Below are 23,260 nucleotides of genomic sequence, written 5' to 3' on the forward strand. Positions count from 1 at the left end.
CAAACGAGCTGCGACCCTACGTTTATATAAAAAAACTTGTGTTATTTTGGCAAGTACTACATCCTAGTAAAGTTCCCCGATTAAAAACTGAGCCACCCTGTATTTTTAACTGTAAGAATATTTATTTGGCTATATCTGTTATCCAATACCAACAGCTAAAAGTACATACTGATTATAATTTTGATCATATTACATAAAAAGCTGCTTTCGAATTGTACCTAATTATTTATGAAATTAATTATAAAATAACAGTTTTTGCTTCATGAGGTGTAAAAGTTTATATATCAATAAGTCATGGAATTATTAGGCTTTATAGTGAGTCACTCTACTATACTATAATTGTTTATAAGCTTACCTTTTAATTGAATGGTTTTTATAATTCCAATAGCCAACATTGATGCCATACAAAACCATACGTTCAGTAATTACCTGAAAAATACGTACAATTAGTTCTTCTAATTAACTTTTCAAATGAATATCTATTTTTTTTTATTTATTTTACAAACATAATCCGCAAAAGCTACCCCATCGATAAAATTCCAGTTATCTTAAAAATATAAACAGGTAGCAACCGATATCTTCAAAAGTGAACTATTTACTCATTTAAATATTACCACGTTTTTTACATTAATTTCGCACAATGACAATTCGTGTTTTTTAGATAACGTTCTCACCTGAAATATGGCGATAAAGACGCTTAACGATGAACACTTTCGAACGGTTCGTATCTCCGAATCGATGATGATTTTTTTTCTAACAACCGATTCTTAAAAAACGCACTCTTCATATTTACACCTTCTTCACTTTACCCGCGAGTAACAACTACAGAGTATCACTTAAAATAAAACCGCTTTAAGCTTAGTTTTTATTGACGATTTAAACGTTCTTCTTAAATTGCCCACAGAATAAAGGTTTGGGTTTTTTGATAAAATGAAATATATCAAAGATATTCTACAAAGCATACACTTGACTACCCATACACATTTTATATGTATAATATTGTAATTGAATATTGAACATAAACCGCAATACTGCGATGACAATAATTAATAATAATGTTATATACGATTAATGTATGTTAAAACTAATGAATAAGCGGTTAAAAAACACCGCTTTTAATATCGACGCCCCGGACCTGGTGGCAAATCTCTACGTGAGGCTGGGCCACCGCCGCTCGCATAACTAAAAATAAGATAACACAAATCGTAAGTTTAAGCATAGACAACAGTTCGCCGCATTTCATTTGATATGGTTTTTGAGTTACTAATGATTGGTGAAATTACAGTTCATTAACTGCTATGTTTCCAAAATTTAGAAATCAATGGTTACATTTTGAATCATTTCATTAATGAGGAATAGTACATATATCCGCTCCCCATCCTTGATGCATTATACTGTATTTTACTATATTTTCTTTAATTACAAAAATTAAAACAATTACTCAAGGAAATTGGTATTGGGCTAATTAGCAACATAATATAAATAGTGAGGATGACTCGACAACATTCTTGTCAGTTGCACTTCTTAATGTACAAAAGGAAAATAAGTACGAATTCCCAAAAACTGAGTGAAACGTGAAAACAGCTACTATTTGCTAACATATTAATGATTAAGTTTGAGTTTCCAGATATTTGGTATGACATTGGTTTGAACAGTTTGAACACTGTCAAAATGTGTATTTTAACAAATTAAAATTAGATGCCGCCAGTAGAAATTTCGGCTTATTTGAAGTTCTATAGTTGGTGATTGACGTCATTGATCAACCTACTTTTATCTTTGTATAATACAGATATAAAGAGAGCAAAAACAGTGTATTACATAAAATATAAATTGATAATAAAACCAAGTTTGTCTGTCAAAGCAGCTTATTTCTAACGAATCTTAACACGACTTCTATTATCTAAAAAATATCAAATTATACTCATTCTTTATATTATTTTGCAAATTAGTCATATACAATACACAATAAAGTGTTACAGAATACATTTAATATGCAACAAATGGGAACACGGAATTTATTAAAAAACCGTTGCGGAAGGCTTAAATAAAGATTTAACCGGCGTTAACAACCGCTTAAGTTATTCTTAATCACATTTAAACAAGGTGACATTAAAAATCCGAACCGAGTTTGAGTACACAACTAAGAAACTTAAGTGTTCGGAAATATGTTTCGATACAGGCTAATATTACATAATAAGATTTTATACAGATATTCTCACGTAACTGGTTCGTTAGAACTTTTTCAGACTCCACTATTCGTAGAGGTTTGAAATTTTGGTAGCATGGATTGTTCATTCTGAACTTTTGATCTAAAATATTTTTAAGATAGCCGCAACTTCCAGTCTACCGAAAGTAGACCATAACTTTGTTACTTTAAATGGAATGCTATAGTTTTTATTACACCGTTTAATTGTACGTACAAAAATAGGGTGACTTTGATAAAAGTCATTGGTATCAGTGTTGCCGTTTTGGTACAATTGTACTGAATTCAGTACGATTTTATGGATAAAGTACGTGAAAATAGCAATTCAGTACAAAATTTTTAATCGGTACAATTGTAATGAAATCAGTACATTTTTAGGGAATGCTTTTTTTGACCGTTTCTGATCTTACCACAATTTATCCAGTCGTAATTTTCAGTACTTCTTGCAAGTTTTGTTTTACCTTATTACTAAAAAAAAAGTCTCCTCAATTTTCTCTGTCAATTTAGTACATTTTTTTCAGTTCCAGTACGAATTTTGGTACATTTATTTTCTTGCATGTGGCAACACTGGTTGGTACCTAACGTTTTTCGTTTTCAAGTTATTTTGGTTTTCAGCTATTTTTGGTAAATTTCACCATGCTCTTTATAACTCCATATCTCAGCCAACATTCATTCAAAAAAGATCTACATTGGCACAATTATGGCTGTATTTTACTATCTTATACAGCATGGTCAACAATTGAATTACCGTTTCTCCATATTCATTAGCGAGAAAGTAGAAAATTTTAAATAGAACGCCCCATATTTTTTTAGCCTGTCAGGAAGGTAGTTTAATTCCCAACAAATGATCTCCAAACAACCCCATACCTATTTATTGTAGTTTCCATCAGATTGGGAAATTTATCAAAACATGCACGGAATGCAAGCTTCTTTATTAGAGAGCCGTGGAATTTTGACAGTTTTTGGTCGACATTTTACATTTACATTTAACGATGGATGTAATGTTGAACATCATAGCAAATTATTCCAACGCCAATATTTGAAATTTATTTTGTATTGATGGCAAATGTAATAAACTTTTCTACAGGACGTGTCGAACACTTAATGAGAGATGCCTAAACAAACCTAACGCCCATCACGAAGAAAAAATTCCAAAAAATTGATACAGATTTTCTTAGTTGTGGACATATCGAGACCAAAAGAAACCGTATATTTCTGGTCATCAGTGATGAAGATAACGAAGTAAATATTTTATTGTATTTTATTGCATTTTCAAATTAAATTTAATAAAAAATTTATATTCTAAATTTATATTTTGTATCCAAAGCTAATTTTTGTCGTGGCTTTCTAATAAAAATACAAACGGTTACCGGCATTTCCTGCATGTTTTGATATATTTTCCAATATGAGAGAAACTATAATAAATAGGTATAGGAATGTTTATAGTCTATAGATAATTTGTAGAAAATTAAATTCTCTTTGTGGCAGGCTAATAAAATATGTGGGATTCTGTAATGCACAATGCGTAAATTGATTACAGATAAAAGGTTAGTGAACGCGAGTGAAATTGGAACATGTGCAAAAATGCAATGATTAAGCATTATAGGTAATAAGTTAGAATAGAATTAATAAGTAGCAGTTATGTATTGAGTATCGTAATGTTAACACGTAAATAAAAAAAAGTAATAAAACTGTCGACACCATATTATGTATTTTTCATTAAATAAATACAACAACTAAGAACCTTTTACAATTCCATTTAAAATTTTCGACTTTGACCCGGGAGAAACGGTAATTCAGTTTTTGACCATGCAGTATAAGATACTCTGATACAACAAATGACAGTCTATTTAACAGTATCTAAACAGTAATCGTGCCAATTTACAGCTTTTTTGAATGAACGTTTGCTAGGATATGGGGTTTTAAAGAGTATGGTGAAATTTGCCAAAAAAAAAATTTTAAATCAAACTCGAAAACAAAAGACGCTAGGTACGAATAACTTTTATAAAAGTGAACATATTTTTTTACTTGTAATTAAAAGGTGTAATAAAAACTATAGCAGTCCATTTAAAATAACGAAGTTATGGTCTACTTCCGGTAGGACTTACGGTCTACCGGAAGTAGGCAGCTATCTTGAAAATATTTTAGATCAAAAGTTCCGAATGAACAACTCATGCTGCTAAAATTTCAAAACTGTACGAATAGTGGAACCTAAAAAAAGTTCTAACGAACCAGTTACGTAAGACAGCCTGTATACTTGTCTTAAAAAAGGCGAAAAAAAACGAACCAAGCTTCTTTTATTTAAGATTATTACATTTGTGATAGTAACTGTACGTGTAGTGTAATGTTTTTGCCGCTCAGTAACCACAGAAACAACATAACTAGGCGCGGCGCTCAATTTTCAATGGGGTAATTGGATATTACTTTTTATTGATACAATTACAAAAAGTAATCCATGTACCCAGTTTAAGGGAGGGAGATACATTTGGACGCGAAAAAATAAATGCGTTTTCAAGATTTTTTTTCATTATGATGCAATTAATTTCAAACATTTTGTTCATTCACTACTATTTGCTCATGCTTTTTATATTATAAAAATATATATTCACAATTTCTAAAACTTTTCAAAATGGCCGGTAAATACCAATCGTCTTAGAGAAGGTTATTGCGTGAGTTGCTTCGCTTTGGACATTTGGCAATTAAGGTCTCCAGGTTTATCGTGGTGAAAGTTAATTGAAAAAGGATACAGGTCGGTCCACAATGATTGTTTATTGATTGTCTGTATGTCACAGGTGCGCTGTGATCAACTCCCACCGCGACCATGGAAGTCATGTTAAATTTACCACCACTTAACCTACACATTCAGGAAGTGGCGTTAGTAACCATAAGACTACAATCAGTAGGAACTATGAAGGATGGGGTCGCGGGCAGCAGTTCGACACTTTGGAAGGGAGCAATGTTAGACACAGCCTTACTCGAGTGCAAGACGATGCAGTCCGTCTTGCACTCGAGTAAGGGTGTGATTGCAAAAATAAATAAAAGATTTCATCGTTAACCTATATATCTTTTTACCTTTACCCATAACGATGAGCATGGCAACCATCATAGCCATAGATCTTGAAGGTTATGTGTATCTACTACTGTGGAACTGATGTAAGTGAGGTACTTCTTTGAAAGTACATATTTTGCTTAACCAACAATTACCGAAGAAGCGTATGTTATCGAAAAATAACACAAAAAAAAGGACCGGTTTTTTATCTGAGCCATCTTTATAACGGACAAACGACTCTATTTTTATTAATTAGAGAACTCTTTAAGAATTGTAAGTTTGTAGTGTTTTTTTACCTTTTTAATTCTATTTGTTTATATTCTAACTTATACAGGGTCATCCACGACGACCGTCCATTAGAACTTTACAGGGTTCTGGCCAATACAAAAATTTGAAAATTCAGATTTAAGTATTATTAATTGCGTTCTCTTCGACTAAAATATTTTCAGATTTCTAGCACTTCCGGTTATACCGGAGGTCGCCACCTACTTTATTTTTTGAAATGGAACACCCTATATATTTTTACATATTTGGATTTATCTGTTTTCAAGGTTTATGAATAACTTTACTTTTTGCAATTTGATTCGGCCGTTCTCGAGTTATTCAAATTTTTCTAGAAAAATCTGCTCCAACAGACATTTGTTCAAAAAATCAGAGAACACTCGATTTTTGGGATATTAATTTAGGATTCAGAACGTGCTCATAGGGCTTGGTAAAAGTGGCCTCCGCATTGCCACAGGTCTCCTCACGGGACACTATAAGGTAAATGATCGCCTCCATAACATGAAGCTTGTTGACTCCCCCTCTCTGTCGAGCCTATGAACAGGCGCCGAAACGGTCGAACAGAGCTTGTGTGATTACCCCTCTCTGACCGACCTCAGAAGGAGGACCTTCGGGGAGAAACGGCCAACCGCAGATGTTATCGGGAACACACCTCTGAGAGTTGTCCTAGTCTTTGGCAAATTCCTAGGCTGGTTGATATGACCAGTGTGTGATGCTAGCATGCACTAGGGGTCCAATGGGGTCTAGATGTGGTGTGTGGTAACGTACGCACTTCCATATCCATACAAACATGCAGAAGGCAAGCTTAAAACTGTAAAAGCTAAAGGCGGTGTGATACTAAGAATTTTGTGTGTTATAAATCGAAAAAGTTGAACCATGTGCAGACGGCAACAGTTTACATCGGACAGTCCAATGTCCGTCATAAGGTATTTTCCACATGACTGCTTTTCACCTTTTAACTTCTTAACCTACAACTACGTATACAACTACGATGATCAGACCAAACGTAAATATTATGCTAGTTTACGTTTTCGGCCCAAAATTCTTGAACGTAAATCGTAGGTTAAGTGGTTAACATTTTTTCTTAGTTTTGACGTGGTACCTGAAGACGCTCATGCTATGAGCGAAACACTAGTACCGAATTAAACCAATAAACAATCATCGTAGATCGACCTGTGTCCTTTTTCAATTCGCTTTGGACAGTCTAGGATTCGTTAGAGTGGTTAGAATTGCTTGAGAATACATTTAAATTGGTCAAATACATTCATATCTTCTATGTGAACATAAAAAATTTTAAGAAAATTAATAATTAAAGAAAATACAATGTTTTAAAAAAAATATATTCTTATTTTTTAAGAACATTTTTAATGAATTATTCACCAACAAAAGCACTTCTTTTAAATAATTTATATAATTTTTTAGGTTCAAATAGAAAACAACATTACTATTTATATCCATAACAAGTTTCAGGAATATTCGTCGAGTAGTTTTTGAGATATCCTGTCCAACAGTTGTAAAAACGTAGTTTTGAGAAAATTGCGTTTAAAGTTTCAAGTAGTAAAAACTGATTTTTTTACATTTTCCAATGACTTGCCTGCTAGTCTGCAATAAACCTTCCTTTTCTTCATAAAATGAACTTTCCATCGGCAGCTGGTTTTTCCGTGCTCTCTGAATTCTCCTCTGGACAGAAATTCGTTACATCGCTCTTACCAAATAATTCGGTGTTAAACTAACCTTACTCAACAATCCTTCACGATATAACATGGGTATAACTCACATTACAAAAGAAAACTAACTTTGCATAATATTCTTTAGCTGTAAACCAAACTAACCATACACACTATGTGTTTCAATTAAGTTTTTATTAATTTTTGTTAATTAACACAATAAAAACTAATTTACCAAAGAAATTGTATATAAAGGGCGGTCCATTACTAATGGGACACAGAGCAACAGTGAATTCCTTACATTAAATTATTACGATTTAACCCAATTTATTAGTCCAATTGTTAATAATAACGGAGATACAAAAGGGTAAAGTTAATACTTTATTTTTGTTTTTCTTTAATAATTTCGTTTTTGCTTAACTTATGAACATGAAAGTTAGTACATTATCATTTTTTGAGACGATAGATAATAATTTGGTATTAGTTTTTATCTATCTTTCAGAGGGCGCTGCCTACCCTAAAAAACTTCCTAAAAGTAATCATATCTTTTTCATTGTTAAAATTTTTACAACTCACACAACTTGAAACAGTTTCTCAGACTGTTTTACATAAAGTTAGTATTCCTAACAATCTTCTCTAAAATTCTCCGTTTTCAAGATAATCAAATAATAATTTCAATTAGCATTAATACTCTAGCATTAATTCCAATTGACAGTGTTACTCTAGTGTTTGACCAAATAAAATCATTTTCAACGCCAACTAATGTTTACTAAGCATAGTTAAATTTTGCAAAGTGCCCTTAAACAGTGATTATCTTGGAAAGGGAGAACTTTAGATAAGATTGGTAGGTATACCAAATTTATGTAAAAATGTCTGAGAAACTGTTTCAGGTTGTATGAGTTGTACAAATTTTAACGATGAAAAAGATGACTACTTTAAATCAGTCTTTTAAGGCAGGCTGCGCCATCTGAGAAATCAAAACTAATACCAAATTATTATTTATCGTCTTAAAAAATGATAATGCACCAATTTTCATGTTCATAATGTAAGAGAAAAAGAAATTATTAAATAAAAACGAAAATAAAGTATTAACTTTAACCATGTATATCTTGGTTATTATTAACAATTAGACTAACATAAATTGGGTTAAATCGCAATAATTTAATGTAAGGAATTCACTGTTGCTCTGTGTCCCATCAGTAACGGACCACTCTGTATATTATAAGCCATAACATGTAGTTTTCTTTTTAGAGCGTTTGTAAATTTTCCTTTCTCACCAAGCTTGTGTGTTTTTCTTATGTTTCAGAGTAAATTCATTTATAATTACTCGAAGGAATTCTAGGAATATTTTGACGGAAAAAATTTTTTTTTCAAAGAATTAGCGAAGAATGCACTTCAGGGAAAGCAGCTATTACTCTGAAAATATTTGAAATACTTGGAACCTTTTTATGAAAAATTTGTTTAGGTATTTTTAAGGTTCTAAATGTATTTCCCCCTTAAGATTAACGTTCGTTTAATGTTATGAGAGCCAAAAGTAAAAGTCTTATATTTTTTCGTGAAATTTAATGTTAATTCAAAATGTTTACACGAGAAAACATTTTATGCCATATTAACATTTTCTCTCCGATTTTTATCAATATGTAGATAGTACCAATTCAAATTACTTATTCCCCATTAAATTTCATACATAAACCGAACCAACACGATTTCTATACAATTAGTTAATAACCTTATAGTAACAGCCATTTCCTTTCTAAAGCTATCATATGCATATTATTTAACTTGATAACAATAGTTTATTTTATTTTGATACACTAAATAAGAAATTGTGGTGCAGCAAGGACCCAGAAAAACGGGAAATTTTGTTTTGAAACTTAATGCTCGCTCATTGGCCATCTTCAAACTGCTCTAGCTCTCATAGATGAAATCAATGTTAAATCGCCTTTGCTATATATAAAGAATCGGCTACGAGCGCGACAAACATACCTAATATTTTTTACTACCACAGCATAAATAAAGCGATTTTTGATAACGATATATCGTTCCTTAAGATACTTGATAATACATGAAATAATCGAACCACAGTATAACTGTTATTCTGTGGATCGAACGGATCGAACCGTCGACACAGTTGCCTTGAGGTCCCGAAGAGCGACAGTCCGTTTTTTAAAACGATTGTATTAATATTCTTTTATTACAAATTACAAATTGTTAAAGTGTACCCCTAGAAACGATTTAAATAAACATTCTTTTATTATAAAGTGCAAGTTTTATAATAACACCCTTAGAAATAAATTAAATAAAACGTGAACCCTACATATATGTAAACACATACTCATAAACACAGCCCCAATAAATCCCAATGCATATTTACACAAGTTAAAATAATGTATCTGCGGGGTGCCGATCACGAACATTTTTAGAAGACCCCGTGTCTCTGCCGCGTTATGTCTGTTATGCTGTTTGTTGTTAGATCCATATATTTCATTTTATAAACTGATTGCCTCTTCTTTAAGTTTTCATAAAGAGGCTGCCAAGTCATAAAAATGACTAAGCATTTTAAATAACGTCTTCATTACACTGCTGTTCATCTGTGAGGTCGATGCATGTGCATGATGCTAGCATTCGAGATGGCCATCGCCAATGTAAAGATTCAACTTAAACTCACTCAATCAATATGATTAGTAACGACAGTTCTAGTCTGTTCCTTTAGTACTGATTAGTATTATCAGGAGTTAATTAAGGAGTTTAACATACGAACAGTTTTTCGACTTTATTGAGACCTATTCTGGATATCTTTAGCAGATGTTTCTTCCTAGAAAATTGCTTTGTCATTTTCTATTACTATACAGGTCGCTGATATGTATGGAAATGGTGAGTTATCTCCTAAAGTAAGATAGCTAGCGAAAAATGTTAAGATGCAAAAGTTTTAGTGTTTTTTTAAATCTATTAGAATAAAGACAAATTAAGTATACAGGGTCAGTCAAAAAGTTATGAAGAAACAAAGTTACGTCTTCTTTAATGGAACATTCTGTATATTATTGCATATTTCAGTTCATCTCGAAATTTTAAACAAAATTTACGAATTTATCTAATTACTGACGTAAGTTATCTTTGGGGGCAAATTATTCAAACAATTTCTATATTTTTTTGCGTTTTTTTGCAGAAAAACAGGCAATAATATTTAATGGCAAGTGTTGTACCATTTTGGAATCTTGACTAAATAGGCCATCTTTTAAAATAACTCGCCAAGGGTGTTGTACTACCCCTTTTTTTAGATAGTGATTTTTTAGAATCGTGTGTCAAACTTACACACAAAAAATCGTTTTTTTTGCTTAAAAGTGTTCTTTATACTGTCTAGAATGAGAATCCATTGACAGAAAACATTTGCGGAATGTTTTTCTGTCTAAAATTGATTTTTGTAATACACCTCACCGTAAATTCTAAGATTTCTGTAACCACTTTTTGTTTCATTTTTTATCCATTGTAATGCAGGTATTTTGACCTTGTTGTACAAAAAAGTTTAAAAAAACATAAAATATCATTTTTCAAAAACGCTATTGAAATAGGCTTTTGGGTACCTGAATAAACAATAGCACCACAAAAACTCATTTTCGTAGAAAACTTTACCCGACTTCTATCGAACAAAGGGGTAATTCCAAATATAAAGTCAAAAATTTGTAAAAAGTGTAGTTACTGGAAAGGTAAAGAAGATACTGTGGAATTTCAAGATTGGGTCAAAGATCATAAAGAAATATGTGATATAAACCATGTCGGATCTTCAAGAAAAATGGAAGTGGACTCCGTCATAGAGATGTTTCAACGATCCGAAGAAAAACATAATTTGAAGTACTGTTTTTACGTAGGAGACGGAGACAGCAAAACCTTCAAAGGTATTATGGACGCTCAGCCCTATGACAGTATAATAGTAACCAAAAAAGAATGCGTCGATCACGTTCAGAAACGAATGGTCAGACGGTTACGAAATCTAAAAACAAACACCCGCACCAGCATGACAATTGTCCATTTGGTGCTGACTCGTGGTGTTCCTGGAAAAAAGCGTACGCTTTGTCAAAAATCGATGAGTACACTCACAAGCCAGCAATCAGTAATGATGTTTTCACAAGATGTTTAGTTAGGATTATGGAAATAATGCAAGCACTGAAATTAACAATTGGAAGATCGTGCTTCGACTTTTGTCATGAGACGGATTTAAATCGCATTGCTCGCGCTGACCATGCCTGCTGAGGCTAAAGAAGCTCGTAGAAGCCTACTGTCAGACAGAAAAGCTGCAGAAGATGAAAATAAGCTTCAGGAAGGACAGCTTTATAGTGCAGGAATCGCTGATTAGATGAATCTAGAAAAAATATACATTTTTTTTACATTCGAAAACTTTAAACGCGTTTTTCTGGAAACTCAATTTTTCAAATCTGTGCACACGATGTGGAAGTTACATTTTTCAACGGATTTTCAAGATTTTTTTTCAAAAGTTTGTATTATCTTATTCTAGGTAAGTACGTAGCCGTTTTCGATATGTCTCAGATTCTCTGTTTTACAACCATTTTTATGTACGTTTTTATCGATAAATACGACATTTCTTGTAAAATCGTCACCATTTCGTCAAAAATGAATATTTTTTAAAAATCCTACGTAGTTCCCTAGTTTTTGAGTTTTCTAAAGTAATCGTATTCAAGTTTTAATTATTCGACTTACGCGTTAGGAGAAATCCTGCACACAGTTTGACCCTGCACAATTTGCAAGCCTAACATTCCCGACATCTAGCGGGTGCAATTTTAATAACTGTTAATAAATAAAATGTGTATTTAAAACTACAAAAGTGGCTTATTCACACCCTGCAACCCGTTTTTAGAAAACTTCTTTCGTCTGATTGCAAAAAAAAGTTTCAAAATACCTATTATTTTCGGGTCTTCAAGGTGGCATACCCCCTTAATAGACATAAATTCTTTCAACCGTAACTCAATCAAACTAATATTTTGTTTTGCAAAACTAACGACTTTTGTTATTTGATTTGTGACTTCTATAGCAGTATGGCTCATAAGGAATACATTATTAAAAAAATCACCATTAAATTGCGAACATTTCTAACTGTAGTACCTAAAGATATGATGTACGGGACGATTTTTAACATTTTCAAAAATATGTCTATTACCACTTAACTAAGAAACATGGAATTTTTTTCATGTTTTTTCCAGAACATGTATTGGTTGGCCTCTCATCCGGTGCCCGCTTGTCGTTCAGTTTCGGCACACCTGTATACAGTCCAAAAATGTACCTGTTCACTTTGAAAATTATAGTATAGGAGTCGTAAAAACTGACCACAAAAACTGGCACCTTATTATGTTAGGAATCCATCTCAATCAACACATAGAACAATTGTGCCTTTAACATATTTATCTCTTACCTTTAACATATTTCGCCACACCTGATCCGCCAGGAAAATAAATCAGTGCGGTAATTTCACCAAAATAATTAAGCAATCAAGTTTCAAAATTTTAAATAAGTATTGAAACAGCTGATAATGGTCGCTTGAGTTCCATGATGACACCCACAATTTAATACTTATAGCCAAAATAAAATAAACATTAAAATTGATTGTGAACATTAATAAAAAAATCAAATTACGTTAAAGTACAGTCAACTCATTTATAAGTTAAGCCATTTATAATCCTCGAAGCATTAATTTCAGACTTGACTATACTATTTAAAGACGATGAGAACTTACGCTTGTATGATACGTTGATAAATGCGATTTCCGATTGATAGTAATTGCTAGCATTAATTAATTTTTCTCTTAGCGGCGACGACGAAAGTTTATTTTTATAAAATTTGTATGTTTGTAACTAACATTTTTAACAAAGCGTCTTATCGTTATATATAAAGATAAACGAGTATTCGAGTCGCATTATTAATTAAATAAATCGTTGATTGACGTGCCACGAAATCCAATTGTAAAGGATAGAACGGATCTGCCGATTTACGTGTTTGCATTGTGTTCGCGTTGAAAACTTGTTCTTCCTCGCGGTGGGTAGATGTGCGTTCCAGACTAGATGCAGGATTCCTTTTCGTAGTAGTTTGGCGATCTGCGCCCTTTATAAAACAACTGAAACGCATTGTTGTCGTCGTTACATTTAGTCTGTTGCATCGCTTACAACATATTTTATATCAAAAAATTTCGTACGATCTACACGTGTTCATCGAATTTAATGAGCAAGATGTTTTTTCAGATATTTCTTTTATACGGAATAATTTAATATCAATTTTCATTAATTTTTTTTATCGTTAAGTTTTTCGAATAGTTTATGTTCGACGATTTTGTGTGCACTTATAACTAATACATGTCAACAAGAAAATAGAAAGGAAATAGCGCTACTAATCCAATCATTAGTAACTCATTACAATAAAACACCGCAAACATCTTTACATTCATAAACGATCCAAAACCGTTTCAAATTTGTTACGTTCGTAAAGAATTATTTCTTCATAGCTCAATAGAATTTCTAACTTACCCTCTTTGCGGCGGTAATGGCGGATAAGAAGCTTCATAACTTCCTCCTCCTCCTCCCATTCCTCCACCACCACCTCCATTCCTTGGCATACCATACCCACTTTCGTAACCAGAACCCGTAACGTTGACATAATTTGCTGGCGTTCCATAAGTAATTGGAGACGCAGTATTGTAAGAGTTTATCAATGGAGTCACTGGATGATTACCAATCGATCTCCCATCCGCGTACAGAGAATTATTATCGCCGTAGACTCCCGGGTCAACAGGTGCGTTCCTTGAATCAACATAACTAGTATTAGCAACGCCCATGGTAGACGTGGATCCACGACCATCGCTGTAATCCATGGAAGATACGCCGCCACCACTCCAATTAGATGAGGTTTGGCCATAAACGGATGTTGCTGCAACGCCACCGTAATTGACGTTAGGATTGGTCGAGTACCCCATTGATTGACGATCGCTAAGAAAAGTGGACAATAATTAATTAGAAAAAACAATAGTATTCATAAAGCTGAACTATATGTTTAGAGTTGTACATATATGTATAAATACAAATTAGATTAATCATAAGTTTTTGTATTATTCGTAACTTATTTATGTACTCGTGACTTAATGTAAGTCAAAAATCTACGAAATTAAAAAAAAAACTTGACAAATTAGCAAAACGTCCACTATCCAATGACAAAAAATTAAATTATGAAAAGGACGATTATTTCAAAATATGTACTTTTATGAACAATAATTATTTATGTCTAGATGGTCTAGCTGCACGTTCTGTTAATGCTTCATCAGATAAGCTGCTACGATAAGATCAACAACACGCGAGTTCCATATTCAGCAAATACGCATCCAAACAGAGAGAACAGACCGAATTTTTTTCCGACTAACATCGGTAAAATTACTTTAAACAAAAAAATTCACTTTTAACCATATTCCGTTAGTGTTCGTATACTCGACTTATGACCATTGCTATGGTCTCTGAACAAGAACAAACTCCTTCGTCGCACTTGTTGATCTAATTTGCGATGTTTGTAACCAACTCAAACGCGTGGCCAAACTATAAATGCGATAACTGGATAACGTCCCTATTAACATAATTTAGGTCAAGATTGAATACCCATCACATTTGTTATTGACTATAAAATTTGATATAAAAAACTCACATTAATTTATTCATAGCATCACGTCGGCCATAACTATCAGGCTGACTGTGATCATAACCACTCGCCATCGGTTTAGGTTGGGCACCTGGTTGATCCATTATGCCCCGTCTGTTATCCATTGTTCCCATGGATCCATATCTTTGACTCATATCGTCGTAATCGCCAGTAGGTGCTAAAGGTGCCATTCCCATCCTTCGATCGTCGTAACCACTTTGGGGAATATCCACGTACGATCTATCATCATACCCTTAACAAAAATACATTACAATAATTAAATTAATTTTATATAAACTTGTTTGCTTTTCAATAGAACCTACTATTACATTCATTTCAGTAATCAATGTTATTATAGATTCCTCACATATACGAAGCATTTAACGACTCAATACAAAACCCCTAAGAGATTGAATTTTGGAATTTTGGGTGTAGCTCCTTAGGGGATCCGAAGTGACCCATGGTTCATATATTAAAGTACCCTTAAAATTCACTAAAGAATCACCCCTTGAAGTTTGTTGCAGTCATTATATATATATATATATACGACGTGTATAAGACCGATAATAATATACGGAATAGAAATGAGAGTAGAAGCAAACAAAACCTAATAATGAGAAAACAAGAATAGACAGAGTAAGAAACTGGAATATTGGAGATCAATGTAGCGTTCCATACACAATAAGAATAAGAACAATAAATTAAGTAGATGCCTTTACTCGGTTTATGTAGAAGAGTAACGTTATTCTGAGTATTAGGGTACGTTTACGTTGGAGTTGCGATAAGCTATAATAGCGACGATACTAGCAAAGCAAAGAAAATGTTGTCATTATTTTATATGCAGGTGTTTATATTGGTGCAACGCGATGTCACACGATTGACAGCCGAGTAACGATAGCGGCCCTCACACGATCAATAGTATTGACAATACAACCATCAATCCTTGTGGTAACCAGTCTCAATACTTCACTACCGTACACGATCAATATTATTGTCAATACTTTTTATAATACGAACAGAAATAATCTACGTAGTTTTTTTACTCGGTTATTTGCCGGTTTTTCCTTTCCAAATAAGGTAAATCGTACAAAAGCTTGCGTTGCTATTATTTTGGCGCTTGGAACCACTCTTCGAGTGAAACGCAAACACTGGATGAAAGAATGGTTGGAGAAGAGAGATGAACATTCTTATCTAGTACTGTTGACAGAAATCAACCTCTGCGATGTTGATGATTTCAAGAACGATTTTTGAATGGATGAAAGTTCCTTTAACAAACTGTTACAGATGGTTGAACCATTTTTGAAAGGACAGTATAGCAATATGAGAGAAAGTACAAGTGTAAGGGAAAGATTAGCCTTAACCCTGAGGTACATGGCCACAGAAAGAAATTTTGAAGACTTGAAGTTTTCTGTTATAATGTACCCAGCAACTATCAGCTGTGAAACCTTTATAAATGTCCTACAAGACATGAACCAACAGTATCTTCACCGTGTTGAACGCCAACAACGTCAGTTAATGGGTCGGTCATTTTCACCACTTCTTCACAGGCGCGCGACTTGAACTGAACTGAGTGTAATGTAGAAAATAAGAACTAAACCTGTTTTCAAATCATCTGGGTTAACACTTTAACGGCAAGTGGCTTCTATAGAGACCACTTATCAATAAGGACAAATAGCTGCGTTACCACAACTAAATCGTTTCTAAAAACGAAAAAATAATTTGCCTGTTAAAGGGTTAAAATAAGTGTGTTGATAGACATGTTTTGTTATTGTTACAATTAAATAAAAGTAGGTATTTAATTTTGAATGTTGAGTTTATTACAGTGAAAACCCCAATATTCGGGTTTTTATCAATACTCCACCAATATTTACCGTCAATAAAATTTTTCACCTTACACTGTCAATATTATTGTCAATATTATTGATCGTGTTAGGGCCGCTTAAGAGCGACGCTAATTGTATTCCCTATTTTCTTTGCTATTATCAGGTGTGGTCGTCATGGATATCTACTGTTTAATTAATGAAGTTTTTGTTGGATCCCCCCAGTATTACTTGGTGTGATATTTCTAGGTTTGGTTGTGCTTGTTTCTTGAACGTGATGCAGCAAATGGATACACTTAACAATATCATCAGCTACATCTGTAGATGTTTGTATCACTATTCCTAAAATTCTCAACTTAGTATACAGTATTCCAAAAGCACATTCAACAGTTCTTCGTGCTCTTGATAATCCAGCATTAAAATATTCTTTATCTGCTTCAATTTATTGTCTTCTAAGGTTTCAATAGATGAAGGAGAAGTGGATAGGCTTCATCATCTATGAAAACATGGGGTACAGTGATGTGTATTCCATAAATGTTGCAGAATGTTGCCTTAATGTGTTTATAAAGGTGATGAAACTCTCCAAACGTACACCTGTGTATACTTTTTGGTATTTATAGGGTGTGTTTTGAATGTGAGCTTTTTATTTGCAATGTTAACAATATAATACTTTACAGCATTTGAAATATTTCTTCAGAATCACTCATTTAAAAAAATACATTTTTGATTAATTGCTTTGATGTAATATAATAAATGAAACATCACATACAAAGCAGAGATCGTCGCTAGTATCATAGAAATGCTCCACTATAAAGTGCATATCATAGAAATGAATTATCCTTAGTCATGATTATAAATCAACATATCGTCACCTAAGAATTATTTTGAACCATGTCCACTTTTGTATTGTACGCAGTTACACCCACCACCGTTTTTATTGTATTATATTGTGCCATATCTAGCTAATAGGGAACGTAAGCTAATAGAGCCAGAATTATAGGAATTACCTTCTACCATTCCAACAAACCCTAACTATGTGTATACAATCATATTGTAGCAAGTCCCCTCCCAATGATAACCGAGTACGCAACCACGTGACATAGGAATTGGTTCAAAATAATAGTTTCAATCAGTTAAAGTTAAAATCTCTCTTGTTAGCACGACTTAATGATTGTGTTTTAGTGGTATTTAGTGGAAAAAGTGTAATTAAACAACCAATACTGGACCTTAAAATAGCACCCTTAAAATAAGAAAACGTATTGCGCTGTTTGGCATGAAATGATATCCGGAAATCACATTTATAGCAGTCTACTAAAAATTGTGGACTAAATTGTTACAGATTTTCCGGAATTAAAAAAAAGTGTTCATTTATTATAATTGCTGTATTCCCCAGAATAGGAATAGCATTATGTCTCTTGGACTGTAGTATTTCATCAAAAATCATCCACAAATAGATAGAGATAAATGTTCTGTTATTATAGAAATAATTTCGGTTGCATCTTCACTTGAAATTAATGGAAACATATCAACTGTCCTTTTTCTAATATTCGATTATTCCGAAATTAAATTTTGTTCTGGAATGTTAACAATTTATCAGTGCAAGTTAAAATGTCTTCGTTTCTTCCTTGCATACATACGCAAGTCTAGCACATTCTTACATTCCTTTTGAAAAAAAGTCAAGAGCTCATTTCTGAGTTCGTAAACCCGAGTCAGCACTTTACCTCTTGATAACCATCTTACTTCGGTGTGTAAAAGTAAGCATTCATATTTCGATTCCATGGAATTGCAAAGGTGTTTAAATAGACGGGCTTCAATGGTCTCGATTTAATGTAAATAACTACAGATACCACTTGCTCTTACACTAACTTTAGATTTGTTTGATTGTTTCTCTACGTAAGAAACAATGCATGTATACAATGTTAGCATTTCTATTCTTAACGAGGCGATAAGTTCTACGACAAGTTATATCTTAGCCTGTATGCGTGCAGTTAGTTCTCTGTAGCATAAAAACTGATTTATTATTACATATTCATCAATGAAACGAACAAATCCTATTAACTGATCTTTGCCACTTGTATAACTAAATTTGTAAATCTACAACCCAAAACTTCTTCCGGATGCTAATTTAGTAGAAACTTGTTTGCGATATCTTGTGAGATAGAGAAATTTTTGCAATTTCTTTCTGTGCCTCAGGGCCAAACATAATCTTTACAATTTCCAAAGAGGCAGGTAAAATAAAAGTTTCTGCTGAATTATGCGGTTTCTGCTTGAGCCTGATTAGTTCCACTACTTTATACGACGCTATTTGGGCCTTATCGGAAACGGCAACTGACTTCTGAAAATGTTTTGTTTGATCTTTATTTGCTTCTTATAATCCTTTAAAATACTCCTTATTTTTAGATGATAAATTATTATGTTTTGAAAAAAAATGACGAATTTCGCAGGAACCATTGCACTATTTGCAAGTTGTTCTCCACATACAATACATTTTGGAATCTGGGAGTCGTTACTTCCAGACCAGGTAAATCCAAAATTTAAATATTTATCCAAATATTGTCGTGTCGTGTCGTCGATTTTTTTGTACGTTTTGATTCATTCATTGGTTGGATGTTTCCATCACTACAGCTTGAACTTGATTCTTCATTAGTTTTACCAAATTTTTGTTTATGTTAATATAGACTACCTTAATAATAATGTAGAAAAGCCATCGTTGGATGTAAAGAAAAAGGGAGACTATAGGGAGATATTAAATCAATGCTTAAATACATGCCACAAATTGACTAAATATTTCATCAAATATACATGTAATAATACCTCTTATTGTTAATTGACTATCTAATATGTAGGTGTGATAACAAAGAAACACTGTGTGATATCTTGTCCACAATACATTAAATAATGTTTTATTTTATTAACGATTTACACAATTATTTGTTGGTATTAACACCGACAGTTGAATGCATCAAGTGCGTTCCCGTGGATGTGCATTAAATTTATTATCATGAAACGTATTACGTGTACTTTTCCCACTAGCAATCTCGTATGATGAAATTGCATTCATGGTTACAAGTATCGTAAGGTTGCAGAACTTAATTCATTATATTCCTAGGAAAATAATAGGTTAAGAACTCTCGACTTTTTCGAAGTATATCCATGATTTTTCTTCTTTAAATACCCTATTAATTTGTGGAATTTTGTTATCCGTATTTTCTTCGTATCAGAAACAGGTCGTCAACATTGAATGTTTACACCGTAGACTAGCAGGTGATTGCAGTTTTCCGGAGCGTTCAACCATGTACGCCAACAGTACAGTTTCCGTCACCTTTGTTGCGTTTTTTCTTAGCATCCAATAAATTCTCACAAGCAACGTTCGCAATTTCTTCCATATTCATCTTCTTTTTACCGTAACACGTAACAACTTTTACAACTTTTATTTGTTTATGAAAACAAAATGTGACTTACGATTTCTCAATTTTCTGAGTTTACGAACTAGTATCTGTCAAGGAAACTTTGGATATTTGCAGGATATTGACTTCTGCTAGTTGGAAAAACGTAATAAGCCATGCGGAACGAAAGAAATAGCATTCCTCGGAAGAATCACGAGACCCATACAATTCTTCCTCGAACGTTATAGTGTCCTTATAACTTTAAAAACTATTATGCAATTGGTCGTAGTTTTTAAGCACAGTTGTTACCGAACCGTTGTCACGTAAATTTAATTTTATACAACAAAAAAAAAGGGAAGTTTTTTTAAATAAAAAGGCTACTATAAAAATAAACCTAATCTGTTTTATTTGAAAACACTTGGGTCAAATTGTCCGATTCCTCCGGAAATCCTCCGAAAAAAAACTCGCGTTTTTTTTCACATGAACATGGCTTAAACATGGAACAAATTTTTGTGGTTAATGTATTTTGAAAACTTTTGATAACGGACATTGAACCATGTCCGTTCTACATATAAACATCAAAGTGCCGTTTATTTCTAACAAACTTTTAATACCGTTAATTTTTACCTTTAATAATATTTTACCATGAATTAAACATAGGTTTATTTATTTTTGTGAGGCAATAAAGCCGTTATTATTATTATAGCCTCTAGTTACAACCGCGAAAGAAAAACGATTTACTAACTTTTAAATCCAAATTACTGCATTGTAGACATAAGGGGCTTGGTTCAAAATAATTCTGTTATGATATATCTACCAAAATTGGAGTTATGCTTGTGTTGGTGTTCTTTGATTCTTGTTCCTATAGATCTACCAATACATATAGTAATTAGAAAACACCATTTTAATACAGGAAACTAATTTCATCTTTGGCATAAACATTTTTTTTCTCAAGAGTTTATCACATAATGCAAAAGTAACTATATTTCATAATCTTCTTATTTATAAGCTACAAATTGAAAAGGGATATGGATTTTATTAACAAACGAAAGTAAGAAATTAATAAATTAAAATAAGCGGACGAGAATATTAATACAAAAATTGAATGAAGTGAACGTTATTACTCGTTTAATGCACACATTCTTCATGTAGATGTACAGTGACACAGTATAATACAAAGAAATTATAGTAAAAAGTTAGAAAGATAGAGTACGTGTTGTTAACTGTGTTAACAATCACTATGGGTTTTAATAAGTTTATGAAAACGACACAGCCCTAGATTTTTTAATTGGCGATTTTGCAACTATAAGAAGTTAAAAACACCATCTATCAACAATATCTCCTGTATACTTAATAGAAGAAATATTGTTATCAGTTTGAAGTGGAAACCGATTCAACTTTGGAGATTTACATCCATTTAAACCACAGTCTAGAAAATTTAATCTTCAAGAGTATTTACAACAAGAGACGGTTTACAGGGTGTACCATCGCTTATGGTCTATGATTTTTCGATGTCTAAATTTCAAGATAGAAACTCCAAATGCGATATGTATTAAGCCACCCTACTTGGCCAGGTGGTGATCATGTCAAATAAATTTTGTATTGCACGATTTGCAAAAATGTTAGAAATGACGAAATTTATGATTTTATGTTTTAACGATTCTTATACCATATGACGTGGGAGTCATAGTAAAGTAAATTCACACCAAAAAATTTGCGATTTACTCATTATTTAAGAAAAAAATTAAGAAAACTGAAGTGACAGTTAAATTTATGGTACCGTGGACCGAGACTACTACCTTTACTAGGTTTATTGCGGGTTGGGTAATAAATAACCGACCAGCTCACTGGTGTGCAGTGATAGGCGCTGGATAAATACCCGGTGGGTAGGTATTTCTAAAATGGGTATTTATCCGCGTATTTACCCCAGCCCAGGGTAAATACCCAAACAGTGAGTATTTTTATACCCACTGTGATACCAGTAAAAATACATCAGATTTCAAAAAAATTAAGAGGAAAATGATGAGGACCTTGAAGACGAGGAATTGTCAACAATCAAAGACGCATTATCATTAGACGAATCTGTCGTAATTTAGATTAGATCAAGTTATTATGATTATTATCATGAAGCAGCCCTCTGCGTCCATTGTTACATAAACCTCCCTTATTCTGTTCCATTCGATTCTATACTGTGCTGTCTGAATCCAATTCTTGGTCATTCTTTTAACGTCTACTTCGTCTGTTCGCTCACGGTCTCCACTCAAGCAACCGTTTTGTCCACTGCTCATTCTTCATTCTCGCGACATGATCCGCCCAGTTCCACTTAAGCTTTGCCACAATGTTGACCACATCAGTTACGCCAGTTCTTCTTCAGAGGTCTTCATTTCGTATGTAGTCCCTCAGAGTACGACCCAGGATCGATCTCTCAATCTATCTTTGCGTTACTTGGACCCTCCTGGCAGTGGCTACTGTTAATGTTAAAGTTTCGGAGCCTTATGTCATAACCGAAAACACGCATTGATTGAAAGCCTTTCTTGGCCTTTTCACTTGAAGATGTCTCTAAGTTTCCCGTAGGCTGCCCATACGAGTGTAATACTTCTGTTTAGTTCGCTTGTTTGATTATCTCTCGATACACGAACCTCAAGCCAAGATATACATAGGTACACTGTCAACCCTCTCAATCTCATTATCCCCAATGTTGATGCTAGATCTGGGAACGCGATTTATCACAAATTTTGATTTCTCCTCGTTGATATTTAGCCCGACTCTTGCACACACCTCCTTTAAGTCGTTCAGCATTAGTTTAATCTCTCCAAGGCTATCCGATATAAGAACTATATCGTCCGCGTAGCGCAAATTACTTAAGCATTTGCAATCAATGTTTATACCTTTTTGGGTCCAATCCAGTTGTTTAAATGCACTCTGAGGACTGTGATGAACAATTTTGGTTCAATAATGTATCGCCTTGTTTTACTCACTTTACTACTTCTACTCTCTTCAGTACTTTCATGCAATTTTACCATAATTGTAGCATTATTGTAGATGTTATAAATAAGTATGGTATATCGATAATCGACTCTGCATTCTTGAAGTTCTTGCAAAACTGCCCTCAACTCAATTTAAATTAAATTTTATGAATACCTCTAAATACCCCTGGGTATATATCTAGG

General features: G+C 33.2%; 1 protein-coding gene across 5 annotated transcripts in view; it reads right to left on the reverse strand.

Moving 5' to 3' along the window:
* LOC111419067 (uncharacterized) overlaps positions 1–23,260 on the reverse strand; it is a 49,466-nt gene that overhangs the window by 8,370 nt on the left and 17,836 nt on the right. For 4 of the 5 annotated variants that reach the window (XM_023051821.2, XM_071198154.1, XM_071198152.1 and 1 more), the window contains exons 3-6: positions 14,891–15,137; positions 13,729–14,187; positions 675–1,182; positions 356–429 (exon numbers count right to left, since the gene is read on the reverse strand). In XM_023051821.2, the coding sequence (XP_022907589.1) occupies positions 1,116–1,182; positions 13,729–14,187; positions 14,891–15,137 (773 nt within the window). In that variant the 3' untranslated portion in view covers positions 356–429; positions 675–1,115. The remainder of the gene's footprint in view (positions 1–355; positions 430–674; positions 1,183–13,728; positions 14,188–14,890; positions 15,138–23,260) is intronic. The other variant, XM_071198155.1, reaches the window with a different exon arrangement.

Source organism: Onthophagus taurus, chromosome 7 (assembly GCF_036711975.1).
Source record: "Onthophagus taurus isolate NC chromosome 7, IU_Otau_3.0, whole genome shotgun sequence".
NCBI lineage: Eukaryota > Metazoa > Arthropoda > Insecta > Coleoptera > Scarabaeidae > Onthophagus > Onthophagus taurus.